General features: G+C 36.7%; 2 protein-coding genes across 2 annotated transcripts; both read left to right on the top strand.

The window, feature by feature from the left end:
* Positions 1-433: 433 nt before the first annotated feature.
* Positions 434-13,882, top strand: LOC25483917 (type-1 glutamine synthetase 1). Its single transcript, XM_024778122.2, has 10 exons — positions 434-591; positions 691-863; positions 967-1,087; positions 1,828-1,871; positions 1,955-2,084; positions 2,271-2,416; positions 2,678-2,866; positions 3,126-3,355; positions 13,135-13,271; positions 13,585-13,882. Exons 1-10 carry the CDS (start codon positions 475-477, stop codon positions 13,645-13,647), a joined length of 1,350 nt encoding a protein of 449 aa, XP_024633890.1. The 5' UTR covers positions 434-474; the 3' UTR covers positions 13,648-13,882.
* Positions 6,043-8,443, top strand: LOC112419914 (uncharacterized). Its single transcript, XM_024778119.2, has 2 exons — positions 6,043-7,992; positions 8,280-8,443. Exons 1-2 carry the CDS (start codon positions 6,825-6,827, stop codon positions 8,312-8,314), a joined length of 1,203 nt encoding a protein of 400 aa, XP_024633887.2. The 5' UTR covers positions 6,043-6,824; the 3' UTR covers positions 8,315-8,443.
* Positions 13,883-19,931: the final 6,049 nt, after the last annotated feature.

Raw genomic sequence — 19,931 nt, 5'->3', positions numbered from 1 at the left:
AAAGCCCTCCTCTCCCATTTTCCTCTATTTCTTCCACTTGCTCATTCCTTTTTTCTCAAGTCTTCCCCTTTCTTCCCCTCCAAACTCGCAAACAAAGCCTTAGAGAAGGTTAATGTATGTTTTCAACACAGTATTTAATGCTGATTGAAGAAAAATATATAAAATAAATAAGGATATGTTGGTTAACAATTAATCAATGTATTTAGAAATACTGCATGGATCTTATAAAAAGAGACAAAAGAAATTTTCAAAATGGTCTTATATTTAGGGACAGATGTATTATATAACAATTAGTTATAGAGGTATTGGTTGTTTAATATAAGCAAACTTATTAACTCATGCGACATGTTCCTCAAAAAAAATAAACTCATGTTCCATGCAAGTAGGTGAAAGAGATTATAAAAGAGAACAAAATAAATCAATATATATAACGTACTAACCAAACCCATAGGGAATTGATGATAGTTTGAGGAAATGGATTTGAGAGAGTTGAGAAAAGCAGTCGAGGAGGTTGAAGATGTCGATGACTTAGAGAATGTTTCATTTGTTCGTATAATTTGGGTTAATTTTGTAGGACAACACAGATGTCGTGTGAGTTCCCAATACTCTATTTATTCATTGTGTAGTTTAGAAATTTTATTATTTATATTCTAATGTGCTGAGGTTATGTCAAATTCTGTAATATTTCAGGCTATTCCTAGAAAGCGTTTCTATGATGTTGTTACGAAGAATGGGGTTGCTTTACCATTTGGGACTATGGTATTGACTTCTATTTTGGATAAACTTGCACCTGATTCTGGTTTAGGTTATGTTGGTGAAGCAAGATTAACACCTGATTTATCTACTAAAAGGAAAATTCCTTGGTACACATGTTCCTTCTTTACTGGTATCATTTTATAAGATGTAGACTTTCTTAGAGAAGATAGAGTGAATTATTTAAACTGATTCAACTTTGTTCCATTACAGGTGCAAACACGATGAAATGGTTTTAGGGGATCTCAATGTTAAACCTGGTCAAGCATGGGAGTATTGCCCAAGAGAGGCCTTAAGAAGAGTTTCCAAAATTCTCAAAGATGAATTTGACTTGGTATGTTCAACCATGTTACATATATAGCTTTTTCTTGTTTAGGATGTACTATATGGTGTTTTATTTATTAGAAAATATATTTTTATGACCAATTTTCACTACTAAAAAAGCAAAAATTAGTGAGGGAAATTTAGAGAGTCTCTAATTCCGTCACTAAATTTTGCGACCATGGAATTTGTGAGAAATTTTATTTTTTCCGTCATTAATTTTCCTCCCTAATTTTTCTTTTTCTAGTAGTGTTTAGACCATTTTTAAGACAATTTTTTAAAATCCTTAACACATTTAAAAAAGATGGTTAAAATAGCTTGCAATAGATAATTTAGATCTCAAAATTCTTTTAACGACTGATATTACATAACTTCATAACTAAGGGTGCATTTAGTTTGCATCAAAACTGTTTAACAATGATGCAAACTAAATGCAGCCTAAATTTTCTAAATTTAGTTAGCATCGCATAACTATGGATGCATTTAGTTTGCATCACCAATTATATGGGTCCAAGTTGGACCATTTTTTTTTCCTACCATTAGATTATAATTAAGTGTGCAACTACGTGTAGGTGGATCTAAAAATTTGTAGTTAATGATTTTTCACACTGGATATATCTAATAACAATATATTAAATATCATTAATCAGATATTTTAACTACGTTAGCAACTTACATAGATGTCACAAAAGTTGTCTAACTCTTTTTTTGGGTTCAAAAACATAATTGTTAATTTATATTTTACTTCTATAGGTGGTGAATGCAGGATTTGAGAATGAGTTTTTTCTCTTGAAGAGGTATGCCATTTAATATTATCTTGTGATTTGATTAATGCAATTTACCATGCCATTTATTTATGAACATGAAGAAAAACAAACAGGGAAACGAAAGAAAAATGGATAGAATTTGACTCGAGTCCTTACTGTTGCTCATCATCATTTGATGATGCTTCACCAATACTTCGTGAAGTTACTTCTGCTTTGCATTCCATGGGTATTACAGTAGAACAGGTAAAAAAGTTATGGAGTTTATAGCTTGATTAATTGTTAATGAAAGATATGATAATGGATTTATTTGATTTACATAAATGGAGTGGATAACTCTCTCCATTGAATGTGATTCAGAGCCTTGACACCCTCTGATTTGTAATTCACGTGACCAAATTTTTGAACATGTATTTTCCTAAAATATTGCAGTTACATGCAGAATGTGGAAAAGGTCAATTTGAGATAGTTTTGGGACATAACATTTGTACTGAAGCGGCAGACAACATAGTTTACACACGTGAAACTGTTAGGGCAATTGCTAGAAAACATGGTTTGCTTGCAACATTTGTTCCAAAGTAAGTGCCGTTGTAACATATATAATAGCTGGTGGAGTTAAGATTTGAAAGAAAAAATTCTAGCTTGGTTAAAAAATTCAAGGTTTAACCCTAGCTTTATTACTTGTCATAAACTTATTTGTTTAGCCTGAGTGTGACCTTTTTAAAAGTCTGGTATGTTAGTCCACTTAAAAGCCTATTTTCTGTTAATGTATTTAATGAATCATTTAAATAAGGTAAACCTTAGGAAATGTATCTTAGTGTTTTGTTTTGATATTGAAGGTACACATTAGATGATGCGGGTTCTGGATGCCATGTTCATCTAAGCTTGTGGCAGAATGACCAAAATGTATTTATAGCATCTGATGAATCATCAAAGCATGGAATATCAACTTTGGGAAAAGAATTTATGGCTGGAGTTCTATATCATCTTCCTTCTATTTTGCCATTTTTAGCTCCACTTCCTATTAGGTTTTGTTATCTGTCACCACTCATTCTCTTTATTTTCCTTTTTATCACTAAAAAATGCTACCACCTTTTAAAATTCTTCAATTTATTGATAACTTCTGAAATTGTTCCTATACATGAAAAAGTTCACATTGTTTAAAAACCAAGACTAAAGATAGTTTATAAACACTCTCACTATTCAATCCACTAAGGCACCCTTAGGGAGGAACAAAAATTATTATGCTTCTATGTTTTCTTACATGACTACTCAATTTGATTGTAGCTATGATAGGTTGCAGCCAGATACATGGGGTGCATACTTATTATGGGGAAATGAAAATAGGGAGGCTCCACTACGAGCTTCGTCTCCGCCTGGAACTCCTAGTGGTTTAGTGAGTAATTTTGAGTTGAAACCATTAGATGGTACTGCAAATCCATACTTAGCCTTAGCTGCTACAATTGCTGCTGGCATTGATGGCCTTCGTAGGCATCTTTCTCTTCCTGAACCTGTTGGTAAGATAATAAAAACTTTATATCTCTCTTTGTTGTTATTTCTCTTAGGTTCTACACATCAAGTAACAACAACATAAGATAGTAATATAACTATTACTAAAACTCGACACGACTCTTCTAATTGGCCGGACGGGCCAACCTGCTCTAATACCAATTGTAAAACTCCGTTTTTCCAACTTAAAAATTTCAACAATAATCAAAGTAAAAAAACATCATGAAACGGGATATTACACTTCTTAAAAAAAAATCACAAATAGATAAATAATGATTTATCCTTCAACATAAAACTTCAACATAATAGCAGTGGAATTAAATTCAACATCATAAATTGTCTTGGCACGCAGGCCTCATCAAAACACATCATAAATTCAGTTCAATAACATAATCATAATTTCAAAAGTCAATACGTAAAGGAATAGAAGCATGCAATCAAAGACCCCATCCCGTTATGTATCAGAGCAACCTAAGACTCAGTGAGGAAAGGCCACTCACGACAGCACAAACAGCAACCTACTCTAGATCACCTGCAAGTTACTCATACGAAGAGCAACATTTCCAAGCAAAAGGGGTGAGATTTCACAAAACAATAACATTAAGCATATAATTCAACAAGTATATTTAACAACATAAAAACATCTTATTATTCAACATTGATAATAATATATCATAATTCACTTCATTCATAATAATCACAACTTAATCATTTTATCATCATCGACTCAACAAATGCAACTATGCAACTTAGACCTCTTATATGCATGTGGTACCAATACAGGGCATCAAGCCCCCATCGCTATTTGAGTATTAATATACTTCTAGGACATCAAGCCCCCATCGCTAATTTGAGCTAAAGCTCCAATGTGGTGAGTACAAAGCTCCAGGGCATCAAGCCCCTATCAATGAATGCTAATGCATGGACTCGACCTCTTAAACATCTTAATTCGACAATCTCTTATATTAGTCCAATAATTTGGAACATCATCATCTTCAACAACTTAGACCGACTCATGCAGCTTAGTTAAATAACAATAGCAACATAGGCAGTATACAAAAACAGCATGACATAATAATATCAATTGCAATTCATCAACATCTTAAATATTCAAATATTATTCAAGTAATGCATAAAACATTATATCACATCATAATCAACAACAACACATCTTAAACAGCTTCACAGATTATAATTAACCTCTTCATTAAGTATCAATGCTACCCAAAGGTTCAACTCTCGACAACTCGTGCAACAAAGGTCGCAAAATATAACAAGGGACTCTGTTTCTGTGTCACTCGCGAGGCGAGAGCCTCTGCTCGACGTGGCGAGTTCAGGTCAGAATCCCACAGGTTTCATTCCAGGTTCAATCCCATCCTACATTCTTTCCTAATCATTATTAGACATGTTCAGGCACTCAAAAGCATCTAAGGTTCAACTCAAAAGTCAATATTACGAAATCTTGCATGCTCTCTGGTCAAGCTCGCTAGGCGAGTTCATCTGCTCGCTATGGCGAGCTGCGACGTGCAACTCGCGAGACGGGGAAAAGTTACTCGCGTGGCGAGCGATGAAGTTCATCACTCGCCGTGGCGAGGATCATAGCTCGGGAGGCGAGCGATGAATGTCGCGACGGGCAGAAGTGCAGTTTCACCTAAAAATCATCAACTCTCATGGTTTTAAGCCTAACCTCGATTCCAGAATTCATCATAATCATTATCTAAGGTCTAGGAACAATTTCTACACCAATCTAACAACTTTTCACCGTTTAATCATCAATTCTATCAATTTGACCTAATTTCTGATTCCTCTTAAACTCATTCTAATTCATGTTAAATGTAACCGTTGATTCACATACTTAATAGAATTGCAAAGGTAGTCTCACCCTTACCTTAAAATGTGAAAATCGCAGCCTCTAAGTCTTCTCCCTCTCCTCTTGGTTTTTTCTCCCTTTTCTCCAAAAACTGATCGTACGTACTGTTTTTTTTTTTTTTTTCTAAACTAGGTTTCCCTATTTATATCTCCTCCAATTATCTTATCTTAATTCTCTTTCTCCCCCAAAACTCTCTAAAATCTCAAAACAGCCCCTAAACTCAATATTTATTTTATTTTCAAATCTTATTTTATTAAACAATAAAATAAGTCACAACTCCTCATAAAATCATACAAGACCACCTCAATCATATAAATCATAGAAATCACACATATATTATATAAATATAATATAAACTCATCTAAATAACTTCAAGACTCAATTAAATAATTAAATAATTAAATAATTCGAAACGGGCGTTACCAAGGCCCCCTAAACAAACTCCTGCCGGTTGCAGCATAGAACTTACTCCATCACCCACTCATAGTGAGAACAAAGTGAACCAGGGTGACTCTTGATAAACCAATACCATGAAGAGAATGGGATCTTATGACCAATTCCTCCACATATATAAAGATATCCACTAGAAAACAAAAGATAGTTATGGATTGTCCAAATGGATAACACAATGGTATGTTAGATCAACAATAAACCATGTCTAACCTTATCTTTTCCAGCTAACCCTAGAACCCACTCAAAAAGACATATCTAATCCCTATGCAAAAAAAGCAACCATCCTAACCATCTAAAAATCATATACCAACATGAGAGCCAACTTTACATGTAAGAAAGAGATAATCAACAGACTCGGGCAACTATAGTGGATATCCTATCCGAGATGAGTTCCCAACTCTTCCACACCCTTGCTAGTAAATGTGCTAACTATGACACTCTTCCTCCGAACTCAATATATACTCCCCTCGAGAAGAACATTTCCAAGACCAATAGAAATCCTCAACCGACAACGGCCTCTGATCTAATACAACTAATAACACACTAAAACTTGTTCCAAAACAAAAAGCATTCGCCTCCACCTCAAATAATCCCACACCCACACTCCATCTACCTAGGTTCCCACCTGACCTACCACCTCAAATTTATGGATGGAAACCTGAAAAACCCTAGGAGACCTAATCCTAAAGGTGTATCTCTTACCCAAACATCATCCTAGAAGGAAGTCGAGCATCCATCCCTCAACAACTTAACCACTCCATCTGAAAACCAATATGAGCTAGAATCCATCTCGTAACCTAAAAGAGAAATACCTCTACACCAAGGAAAGTATTGGGATTATTGTGATATTATTGTTATTTATTTCAGATTAATGTGGTGCTACTGAGTGTTGCAGTTACCTTATATTTAGGAGTAGCTTGATTATAGTTGTGATTAATGGCTGGAATCCCTAAGGCTTGTAGATATGTAACAGTCTGTAACAGTTGATTATAATGTGTATATATATATAGTGGTCCTGATGAATGAAGGGAGACACACAATTCAAAGAATTCTATTGTGGTGAAATTTATCATGGTATCACGAGCTAGCAAATATCCTAGGGAAAATTAATCACATTTTTTTTTCTCATACCAGATCAGGCACCATAAGAGATTATGGGTGAGAACAGTGGTGATGGCGGGAAGAAAGTTGACGACAACAATAGTAACAGCGAGAAGAAGGTGGACTTGGTTTTTTTTCTCGGCTCTAATGACAATCCCGGCAACGTGATTACACCAATACAATTGCGTGGTCTGAATTATGATGAATGGTCAAGGGCAATTCGAACCTCGTTGCAAGCAAAGAGAAAATACGGTTTTGTGGAAGGGAAAATCCCAAAACCAACGACACCTGAGAAATTGGAGGACTGGAAAGCAGTGCAGTCGATGCTCATAGCGTGGTTGCTCAACACTATCGAGCCATCACTGCGCTCTACTCTTTCTTATTATGATGATGCAGAATCATTGTGGACACATCTTAAGCAGCGCTTTTGCGTTGTGAATGGGGCTCGTATATGTCAATTAAAGGCATCGCTAGGAGAATGCAAGCAAGGCAAAGGTGAAGAGGTGTCGGCCTACTTTGGCCGTCTGTCTCGTATATGGGACGAACTTGTGACTTATGTCAAAAAGCCAACATGCAAATGTGAAGGTTGCATCTGTGATATCAACAAACAAGTCACTGATTTGAGTGCTGAAGACTATCTGCATCATTTTCTTATGGGCCTTGATGGGGCTTATGCAATAATTCGATCAAATTTGCTTTCTCAAGATCCGTTACCAAACATTGATCAAGCATATCAGCGAGTCATACAGGATGAGAGGTTGCGGCAAGGAGAATATTCAATTCAACAGAACCGTGATAATGTCATGGCTTTTAAAGTTGCTCCCGATACACGAGGTAAATCTAAACTTGTGGACAATTCTGACAAATTCTGTACTCACTGCAACAGAGAAGGACACGACGAACGCACATGTTTTCAGATTCATGGATTCCCTGAGTGGTGGGGAGATCGTCCTCGTGGTGGTCGTGGATCGGGTCGTGGCGGAGCGACAACAGGGAGAGACACAACAGGCCGTTCTGGAGGACGTGGCAGGGGCACCTATAACGCACCTGCACGAGCCAACAAAGCCACGACAAGTAGCCGTAGTATTGGTGGTAATAGTGGACAGTCTCATGCACCACCACACTCAAGTGAGGCAGCAGGTATATCAGGCATTACTCCGGCGCAATGGCAACAAATTCTTGACGCTTTGAATATTTCCAAAACCAAGGATCGCCTGCACGGTAAGAATGATATTTCTTGGATTATTGACACGGGTGCCTCACACCATGTGACAGGAAATTTTTCTTGTCTGATTAACGGAAAAAGAATTACAAACACTCCGGTGGGCTTGCCGAATGGGAAAGATGCGACTGCTATACAAGAGGGCAGTGTGATTTTGGATGGTGGATTGCGGCTCAATAATGTTCTTTTTGTGCCTCAATTAACTTGCAACTTAATTTCTGTTACTCAACTAATCGATGACTCTAATTGTATCGTTCAATTTACTAATGCATTGTGTGTAATACAGGACCGGACGACGAGGACGTTGATTGGAGCAGGTGAACGGATCGATGGACTTTACTTTTTTCGGGGTGTTCCGAAGGTGCATGCCTTGATGGTGGAAGGGGATTCAACAATGGATTTATGGCATAAACGTTTGGGTCATCCGTCAGAAAAGGTGTTAAAGTTCATTCCTCATGTCAGTCAGCATAGTAGGAGCAAGAATAATAGACCTTGTGATGTTTGTCCTCGTGCCAAACAACATAGGGATAGTTTTCCATTAAGTGAGAATAATGCAGCGAGTTTGTTTGAATTAGTTCATTGTGACTTATGGGGGTCTTATCGAACTCGTTCGTCGTGTGGGGCGCAATATTACTTGACAATTGTTGATGATTATTCACGTGCTGTTTGGGTTTATTTGTTATGCAATAAGACTGAGATTGAGACTATGTTTCTGAATTTTGTGGCATTTGTTGATAGACAATTTGATAAGAAAATAAAGAAAGTACGTAGTGACAATGGCACCGAATTTAATTGTCTACGTGATTATTTTTTTAATAACGGAATTGTGTTTGAGACGTCGTGTGTGGGTACTCCACAACAAAATGGGAGAGTTGAACGAAAACATCAGCATATAATGAATGTGGCACGAGCACTTAGATTTCAGGGTCATTTACCAATGCAATTCTGGGGTGAATGTGTGTTGACAGCGTGCTATTTGATTAATCGAACACCGTCTAGTGTGTTGAATTATAAGACACCTTATGAAAAACTATTTGGTAAAGTTCCTAAATTTCATAACATGAAGATTTTTGGTTGCTTATGTTATGCCCATAATCAACGACGTGACGGGGATAAGTTTGCAAGTAGAAGTCGCAAGTGCATATTTGTGGGGTATCCCTATGGGAAAAAAGGATGGAAATTGTATGATTTGGAATCCAAAGAATACATTGTCTCTAGAGATGTGAAATTTTATGAACATGAATTTCCATTTGATGTGCAACTAGACACAACTCATTCTACTCCTTTTATTGATTCTGAGTATGTTACTGAAGATATTGGGTTTGAAACTTATGATGCATCATTTGAAGGAGGGGGTGCATCCATGGCCTTGCAAGACAATGAGCAGACACAGCTCCAAGGGGGGTTGCACGGAGACTGTAATGGAGCTGATGTGGCAGCCAATGAGGGATTAAGTGTAAGTGGTATAGAGGGCGAGGTAGAACCCGCACACGAAGTTGATGGGGCTGATGTTGTGGTGATGCAGGAGGATGATGTGGAGCCCGGAGAGCCAGAGGTGGTTGCTGAGAGGGAGGCAATCGTGGCATCTGAGATGGGAAGGGGGATGAGAAACAAAGTTCCGAATATAAAACTCAAGGATTTTGTCACTCATACGATCCGAAAAGTAAAGTCATCGAAAAGTTCATCTGCCCAAGAAGATGCCTCAGGTACTCCTTATCCTATTACTTACTTTGTATCTTGTGAACGATTTTCTATTAGACATCGAAATTTTGTTGCAGCTGTGACAGCAGGGAAAGAACCAAATAATTTTAAGGAAGCCGTAAAAGATTCTGGTTGGCGTGATGCAATGCGCAATGAGATACAAGCCTTGGAAGACAATGAGACATGGGTTATGGAGAAACTGCCGCCCGGGAAGAAAGCACTCGGAAGTAAATGGGTATATAAAATAAAACATCACTCAGATGGGAGTATAGAACGATTGAAAGCAAGACTTATTGTATTCGGGCACCATCAGATAGAGGGAATAGACTATGATGAGACATTTGTCCCGGTGGCAAAAATGGTCACTGTTCGTACCTTCTTGGCGGTGGCAGCAATTAAAAAGTGGGAAGTACATCAAATGGATGTACACAATGCCTTTCTCCATGGTGACTTGGAAGAGGAGGTGTATATGAAAGTTCCTCCAGGTTTTAAAAACACTGACCCAAATCTAGTTTGCAGGTTGAAAAAGTCATTGTACGGTTTGAAACAAGCTCCTCGTTGTTGGTTTGCTAAGTTGGTAACGGCATTGAAGCGATATGGATTTATTCAATCCTATTCAGATTACTCACTCTTTACTTTGCATAGGGGAGAAATACAGATCAACGTGCTAGTTTATGTGGATGACTTGATTATAGCAGGGAATGATATTGCAGCCTTGAAAATTTTTAAAGCTTACTTAGGTGTATGCTTTCATATGAAGGATCTGGGAGTCTTGAAATATTTTTTGGGGCTGGAGGTAGCTCGTAATCACGAGGGAATCTATCTATGCCAGAGAAAATATGCGTTGGAAATTATTGATGAAACAGGTTTATTAGGCGCCAAGCCTGCAGATTTTCCGATGGAACAGCACCATAAGCTAGCATTGGTTTCTGGTAAGCCACTTGAAGATCCAGAACCATATCGAAGACTTATTGGGAGGTTGATTTACTTGTCTGTGACTAGACCAGATCTTGCCTATTCTGTACATATTTTGTCTCAGTTTATGCAGAAACCATGTGAAGAGCATTGGGAAGCAGCCTTAAGGGTTGTTAGATACTTGAAGAAACACCCGGGCCAAGGTATTCTACTTCGGTCTGATAGTGAATTGAAACTAGAGGGATGGTGTGACTCGGATTGGGCGAGTTGTCCCCTTACGAGACGTTCTTTGACTGGATGGGTGGTGTTACTTGGTCTTTCTCCGGTGTCTTGGAAAACTAAGAAACAGCCAACCGTCTCTCGTTCTTCTGCAGAGGCTGAGTATCGCTCTATGGCGATGACTACATGTGAGTTAAAATGGCTCAAGCAGTTACTTGGTGATTTGGGAGTTAGTCATTCCCAAGGGATGCAATTATACTGTGATAGTAAATCAGCGTTGCATATAGCTCAAAATCCTGTGTTTCATGAACGAACAAAGCATATTGAAGCTGATTGTCACTTTGTCCGTGATGCCGTGGTGGCTGGAATTATCTGTCCACTGTATGTTCCTACATCAGTACAATTAGCGGACATTTTTACAAAGGCCTTGGGAAAAGCACAATTTGAGTTCCTCCTTCGCAAGTTAGGCATTCGAGATCTTCATGCTCCAACTTGAGGGGGGGTATTGGGATTATTGTGATATTATTGTTATTTATTTCAGATTAATGTGGTGCTACTGAGTGTTGCAGTTACCTTATATTTAGGAGTAGCTTGATTATAGTTGTGATTAATGGCTGGAATCCCTAAGGCTTGTAGATATGTAACAGTCTGTAACAGTTGATTATAATGTGTATATATATATAGTGGTCCTGATGAATGAAGGGAGACACACAATTCAAAGAATTCTATTGTGGTGAAATTTATCAGAAAGGCATATGCAAGTCTGCCACCTCTACCTCCCAGAACGGACACCACCTGATTCATACCATACCTTGCACACATGATATCTCTTCAGAGACCTTTACAATCAATAAGGAGTCTCCGCCATCATTTCCCCAACATAGTCTCTAATACCTAGCCCGCCTTTTGATTTAAGTCTACACACATTGCCCCATCTAACCCAAAGGAATATCTGTTAAGGTGAACACTCTTCTTCCAAGCTTTGACAAGGATCTTTATGAAAGATAGGTAAAAGATAGGGATCGAGTTCAGCACATAGTTAATTAAGACAACCATCCCATTGTGACTGCCAAACCTACTTCTCCAGGACCCTAGTCTTCTAGCAATTAGATTTACCAAAGGGTCCCACGTCCCCACACTTTGAGGATTCACCCCAACATGAAAACCCATATACTTGAAAGGAATAGACCCTATTATACAGTGAAGGAAACATGCATCCTGGCTCGAGATGTCCATGTCTACATTAACACTTAATGTGTATAAACTAAGTTCTCATTTCTATTAAATGTTACTTTTCATATTTTAAGACAAATTATTTGTATTAATTTAGTGACCCGCAATTTCAGATCTTGAAATCGCAAGAGTTTGGCAATTTGGGACTCCCAATTTATAAAATGTCAAATTGCTCTCAGAAATTGTCTAACGCCAATCAAAATGTTCCCTTCATCAAGTGTAGCTCGGCTAGAAGGAATTTATGTCATATAAAATGAAATCTAGTATTGTCCATGTTGATATCTCGTCACACAAAATCTTAAGCGCATCCAGGGGCGGATCTCTATTGAGACCCCCAGGTGCTGTGGCACCCCCCAATAAAAAAAAAAAATTTGTATACTGAAAATTACTATAGTACCCTTGAATTCCCCTGATTATTTTTGTCTGCTCTCTCTCGGTACCCCCTCTCCTCTCCATCCTCACATATCAAAACACCATTCTTCTCACCTCTCTAGTTGGTATATAGTATATTTTAAGCTTTAGTCTCGTGTTTGAGCTATTGCGGTGATATTTTTTGGATGAAATTGTATATAACTTTTATGAATTTCAATTATAATATTTAGTTCATATTTACCGCTCCCCCCAATATTTTCGGCAAGATCCGCCACTGAGCGCATCTTGATCAATATTAATTTGCTTTTGGGAACTTGCGTTTAAGGTTTCATGTAATATGACATCAATATGGACAAACCAAAATATCACTTAATGTGATACCACCACTTCTAATAGCGATATTTGATGAAGAGGGTTTTTTGATTGACATAAAATAATTTGAGAGAGCAATTTAATATCATAAATTTAGAATTCTAAATTACGAGACTCTTACAATTTCGGAACTTGAAATGGTGAATTACTCACATCTTTGTTTAAAATATATAATAATAATAATAAATGCATAAAATAATTTAAAAGATGACTAATAGTTAAGACGGGAAATTATCACATGATGTCTATAGTTTTTATTGAAGGAACATGATGTCTATAGTTAAAACATAGAGATTAAATAATAACTTCTAATTTCATGTATGAAACAGATACAAGTCCAAATCTAGAAAATCTTCGGAGTTTGCCAAAATCACTTTCAGAATCTTTGGAAGCTCTCCATAAGGCTGACTTCCTGGAGGAGTTTATTGGGGATAAGTTGCTGACTGCCATAAAAGCAATTGGAAAGGTAAATAATTTTATACTTGAAAAGTTTTTTTTGGCACTATTACACAGTAACAAATACCGTTTGTATAGGATCATATTCTAAGTTGTAGTTTTAAGCCAAACTTAGTGAAGTGAGTCCTTCAATCCTCATCTAACGAATCAGAAGAAGAAAAAAAACTATAGTTTGTCTCTAAACTAGTTGAGTTTAGATAAATTCAGGAATTCGTGGAAATTATCTTATTAATAACTCCCAAGAAAACAAAAACTTCTAGAGTTTGTTTCTAAAAGCCAAACTTCTTATTTAGATGCTTAATTATTGTGACTTGTGATGCCAGGCTGAAATTGATCAATACTCGAAGAACAAGGATGCATACAAGCAACTCATATACCGTTATTGATTTTGAATAAATAATGTGATTTGTGATGTGAAATCCCTAGTTGTGTCTTGTCAGGGCATGCATGATATATTTAGACTTTGAAGGTTTTATCAGCATTAGCCATTTTCAAAGCATGCCAACAGATTTGTTTCGTCTGTTCTTGATTTTTCTTTGGAGTTAATTCTGGTCACAAAAACTGAATAATCTTTATTTAGAGTGGAGTATTTGGAAGGCTTTGGTTGAGGTTCTAAGATAGGGTTGTAATGTTGAGCAATTGATGGATCATACTTCGTTTTCATCTTAAAGTGGTTTATTGACCAAGTATCACAACTACTCTTGCTTTCTTTTAGTAGTAGTATGGATGGACTAGAAGTGCTTTGCGCGGGTGTTTTGAAATTTATATTAGTAAAAAAGGTAAGGATTACCATTTTTTAATAAAATTAAGGATTAATATATTAAGGAGAAAACTTAGGTACAATTCGTTAGGTGCTTTGCGTATGGTTCTTAACTAAAAATATATATTTTTTGGATATAACAAACTTTGAGAAAATTATGGATTTGAGAAAATCATGGTGAATTTAGTTAAGAACCATACGAAAAGCACCTAAGGAATTGTACCTAAGTTTTCTCCTAAACTTCAAACCTAAGTAACCACACTACCACCAATCTTCATTGTTATGATTACCAAAGATTCCTTCGATTCCCTAAACTTCAATCCTAAGTAACCACACTACCACCAATCTTCATGTGCTCTTGAAATTGGAGAGCCTAGGTCTTCAAAACTCAAACTTCCATGCAATCCCTTGAATTTCTTCACAGTGAATTCGTATTTGCTATGTCTGATGTAACACCCCGTTTTCCCAACTTAAAAATTTCATAAACATTTATCAGAGTAAACAACATATAACGGGATATCACATTTCTTAAAATCTCAATAGATAAATAATAATTTATCCTTCATCAACAAAATAGCAGCGGAATTAAATTTAACATCATAAATAGTCTTGGCACGCAGGCCTCATAAAAGTCATCTCATAAATTCAGTTAAGCCACATGAAAACATAGCATATACGCAAAGGAAAGAGAAATAGCCACTAAAGATCCCCTCCCGTTACGTATCAGATCAACTGATGTAGTATTTTTGCATCAAACAATTGTAAGTATTTATATCGTCTCCTCAGGGACTAGTGCGATATCGCGGACCGTTCGACACCAAATACCATTCCAAGTTAAAAAGATAATTGGTTGTTTGTTTTAGTAACTCATTTGCAAACGATAAAATTGAGATTAATAAGGCGTGAAACTTGTTAGGATTAGAGTTCCTTGATCAAGCGTCGCACGTAACCTAATGATCATACATGAATTCTAGCTTTTCTTTGATATTATCACGTATCCCTCGACAACACTATTCGTGTCCAAACAATATTGTGAAATCAATTGTATCATTCAATCGTCGATGTCTCAAACTATTGAATGATTCAAGAGTCGATCTTATCGTCCAATCGATGATTTCTCGATCTATTGAATGCTAAGAAAGCTTTAGGTTTGGATACACAAAGTGATTATCAAAACATCGATTCCATGTCTAGAACCTATGTTTTGATAGATGGTTATTCTAAACCTAGATTCAAAAGTATTTCTCAATCACAATTAAATCAAAGATAAAGATTAAAGTGCAAGAATAACATCAATATCAAATCAAATGCTAGAACCATATATTTATAGATCAAAAGATTACATGTTAAGCTAAGATCAAGTACCTCTAATCCCAACAAAGGAGATTTAGCTACTCATTGTCATGGAAGCCTTGCAAGAATGAATTGAAAGAGAAAGATTCATTTACAACTTGTGATTTCTCAACAAAGAATGAAGAATCCACTCTCTATCACTCTCACTCTATGAAGAACAAGCCCTATCTCTCTCTCTAGAAATATTACAAGTGAAAAACTCAGAGAAAAACTAAGTAAAAAACTATATAAAAACTATCCCTCTCTGAAATGGTTGAGTGGGCTATTTATAGAATTCTGAGTCTGCCTTCACTCGCCTCGCGAGCTGCTTCATTCGCCATGGCGAGTTGAAGTTTCTTCCCCATTGGGTTTGTGCCACGTCAGCATTTAGAGGCTAAACCGCCCTTACTCGCCTCGCGAGTCCTTCCATTCGCCATGGCGAGTAAGCTCGCCTTCTACTTCGCCATTGCGAGTTGGTGGCGTGTGATCTTTGTTGCATTCTGGAATTGCTCGCCTTTGCTGCTTGCCATGGCGAGTTGGAGGCGAGTGATCTCCTTTTTCTGCCTTTTTGTACTTTTCTCGATTTTCTTCTCTTTGCTTGATGTCTTGAGTTCGAATCCTGCACAAATGGGTGAAGTAAGATAGATAAAGCGTAAAAGGGCAATAATCACTTATTTCTCGGCTTTTCCCTTAATAACTTGCAAAACAAGTAACAAAAGTGCCTAAAATATATCACTTAAATTACAACTTTCTAGCACTTATCAGCAACCTAAGACTCAGTGAGGCAAGGCCACTCACGACAGCACAACAACAACCTACACTGGATTACCTGCAAGTTACTCATACGAAGAGCAACATTTCCAAGCAGAAGGGGTGAGATTTCACAAAACAATAATATTAAGCATATAATTCAACAATTATATTTAACAACATAAAACATCTTATTAATCAACATTGATAATAATATATCATAAATCACTTCATTCATAAATATCACAACTTAATCATTTTATCATCATCGACTCGACAAATGCAACTATACAACTTAGACCTCTTATATGCATGTGGTACCAATACAGGGCATCAAGCCCCCATCGCTATTTGAGTATTAATATACTTCCAGGGCATCAAGCCCCCATCGCTAATTTTGAGCTAATGCTCCAACGTGGTGAGTACAAAGCTCCAGGGGCATCAAGCCCCCAACAATGAATGCTAATGTATGGACTCGACCTCTTAAACAACTTAATTCGACAACCTCTTATATTAATTCAATAATTTGGAACATCATCATCTTCAACAACTTATACCGACTCATGCAGCTTAGTTAAATAACAAACAGCAACATAGGCAGTATGCAAACCATCATGATATAATAATATCGAATGTAAATCAGCAACTCAATTATCAAACTTAAGTCATGTAATGTATATACAATTATATAACATTATAAGCAACATTAATTAATAAGCATCAGTCTTACTAGAACATTAACAGCAAGGTAAACAACTTAGTTTCTAACCTCTAAGATCAACTCACATCAACTCGAACGGCAAAGATCGCATTCAACCTAAAAAGGCATTTTTTAACACAAACGCTCGCGAGGCGAGAGCCTCTGCTCGCCATGGCGAGTTCGGTCAAATTCTCTAAATTTTCATTCTAAGTCTTTCCAGGTTCAATCTCATTCTACATTCTTTCCTAATCATTATTAGACATGTTCAGGCACTCAAAAGCATCTAATGTTCAACTCAAAAGTCAAAATTACAAAATCTTGCATGCTCTCTGGTCTAGCTCGCTAGGCGAGTTCAAGTGTTCGCCGTGGCGAGCTGCAACGTGCAACTCGCGAGGTGGGGAAAGGTTACTCGCGTGGCGAGCGATGAAGTTCATCACTCGCCGTGGCGAGGATCAAAGCTCGGGAGGCGAGCGATGAATGTCGCTACGGGCAGAATACAGTTTTCACCTAAAATCATCAACTCTCATGGTTTTAAGCCTAATCTCGATTCCAGAATTCATCATAATCATTATCTAAGGTCTATGGACAGTTTCTATATCTTTTTAACAAGTTTTCACCGTTTAATCATCAATTCTCTCAATTTGACCTAATTTCCGATTCTTCTTAAACTCATCCTAATTCATGTTAAATGTAACCGTTGATTAAACTTAATAGAATTGCAAGGTTAGTCTCACCCTTACCTTAAAGAATGAAAATCGCAACCCTCCTTGGTGGTTCTCCCTTCTCTTGGCTTTTTCTCCCTTTTTCCAAAACTGACCGTACGTACGTTATGTTTTTCTAAAACTAGGTTTCCCTATTTATACCTTCTCCAATTATCTTATCTTATTTCTCTCTCTCTCTCTCTCTCTCTCCCCCCCCCCCCCCAAAAAAACTCTCTAAAATATCAAAACAGCCCCTAAACTCAATATTTATTTTATTTTCAAATCTTATTTTATTAAACAATAAAATAAGTCACAACTCCTCATAATCGCATAAAAATCATCTCAATCATATAAATCGCATAAATTACACATATATTATATAAATATAATATAAACTCATCTAAAATAACTCTAGGCTCAATTAAATAATTCGAAACGGGCGTTACATCTGAAGCTTGGATCCCGTTTAACCTTTGAGAAGATTATAAACAACCCCCACAATTCTCCTTGGAGTTGAAAAGAGATCATTTTTTTTTTTCGTTTAGACCCTTGATCCTCAATCAAGTTCCTTGAAAGAAACCAATGTACAACTCCTATAAAACCTTAGCCATCTATGCCTCAATTTCTAGAAAGATAGTAAAAGTGTTTAATCTAAAAAACAAATAGAGAGAGGGTTGGAGACTCAAGAGTGATATTTTCAAATTGATTCAGTGAGTTAGAAAGTGTGTGTGAGAAACTATATATAGACATGAGTGACAAGTGCAAACTTAGTGGCAAAAATAACGTATGAATCGATTGAGACACTTGAAAAAAAAAAGGTAAATCTGAAGCTATATAGATTGATACGATTCAAGGAATACCTGAATCGAATAAAAGATTTTCCAAATGAACATTGATACGACATAGGATTATATAGGCAAGGGTATGAATCAAATCATTGAAACTCATATAAAGATTGAATCAAATCAAAGAACGCTGGTACGAATCAATCAAGCCAAACACAAGGGCTAAGAGGACAAATGTATCGATTTAAGGGTTTTCAAAATATTTTGATTTGAATCAATATGATACGCATCATGGTGTACATGAAACAATTCAAAAAGTCACGAACACCAAAGAACAAAATAGAGAACAAAAATGAACCAGATCATGATCTGATTCATATAGCTTTAAAAAAAAGTTTCAATAAAACTTAATACCCAAGACACTTCGTAGGAAACTAAGATCATGTACAGACCTAGCTTAATAAAACTAGAACCTAGCCTAATAGAACATCATAAAAAGAACCCTAAACTAAAGAAAACTTAATTTTTCCCCTTTCTGATGATGTCAACCCAATGTTGATGATGTTGGCTTAGCTCCCCCTAAAACTTATCATACAAGGAACTAAGCAAGAATGACATACATCTATGTCCAACCAAAATTTCATAGCAAGAAATCACATATAAGCATAACCCATATTATATCATAGGCCATTTAAACAATCATGAAATTACCAAATCAACATGGAAGAAATCACAAACATTGTAATCATAGACAAAGCATTCATAAACACAACAAAATATAAAGAAAAAAATATAAACATAGTCATTCTCCTGCTTTGACAACGTCAAAAAGGGGATGTGCATATTAGTTAAATATTACAAAGCCAATGCCCAAGGAAAAATGTCACAAGTAGATTAAAGTGTAGAAAACAGAGAGGAGAAATCACTTAACATTAGAAAGACCTTCCTAAACAGAAAGGGTGATGAGAAATATTGGGAAGGTGACAGAACCACAGCTGTAGAATTCTGCCACCTTTGGATAGAGGCTCTCATCTCCCTGAATTGGACATTCTGAGCATCAAACTTTTGATTTATCTCCCTGAACTGTACATCCTGGACATCAAACTGCATGCTCCTCATTCCTTCCATCACATCATTCAAACTCACCCCAGGTGCAGGAGGCTCATAGTCATGATCACTCTCTTCATCTTAATACCCCACATCATCCATGTCTTAATCAGTGCCTTCCTCCAATTCAGCTTGTTCCCTCATATTTTTCTGGTACATAGCTTAAACCATTTATGGAGAGGTTCCTTCAGGAACAGTGACATGATCATAGAACAAGGTTCCATTCCTATCATCATAGTACCAATTGTTTCTTCCATCTTTGTAGTAGTGCTTTTTCCCAGCAACTTTAGCATCCAATCCACTCTCATCATGAGGAGTAGTGAGCAAACTCTACTTACTATATACCTGATTGGCCCTAAAAAAAATTGACGCAAAAGAAGCATACTGAAGATCCTTCCTATGATCATTCTTATAACTGAAAAGAGATTTAAGTTTAGCAATTATACTTGTCGGAGCCTCGAAAAAGGAAAGAAAGTAAACAGGAAGCGCAGACAAGACTGATTTTATCATAAAGATTCGACCTTCAAGGGACAAT

Source organism: Medicago truncatula, chromosome 1 (assembly GCF_003473485.1).
Source record: "Medicago truncatula cultivar Jemalong A17 chromosome 1, MtrunA17r5.0-ANR, whole genome shotgun sequence".
Lineage (NCBI taxonomy): Eukaryota > Viridiplantae > Streptophyta > Magnoliopsida > Fabales > Fabaceae > Medicago > Medicago truncatula.
This window is presented reverse-complemented; position numbering and strand designations above follow the sequence as displayed.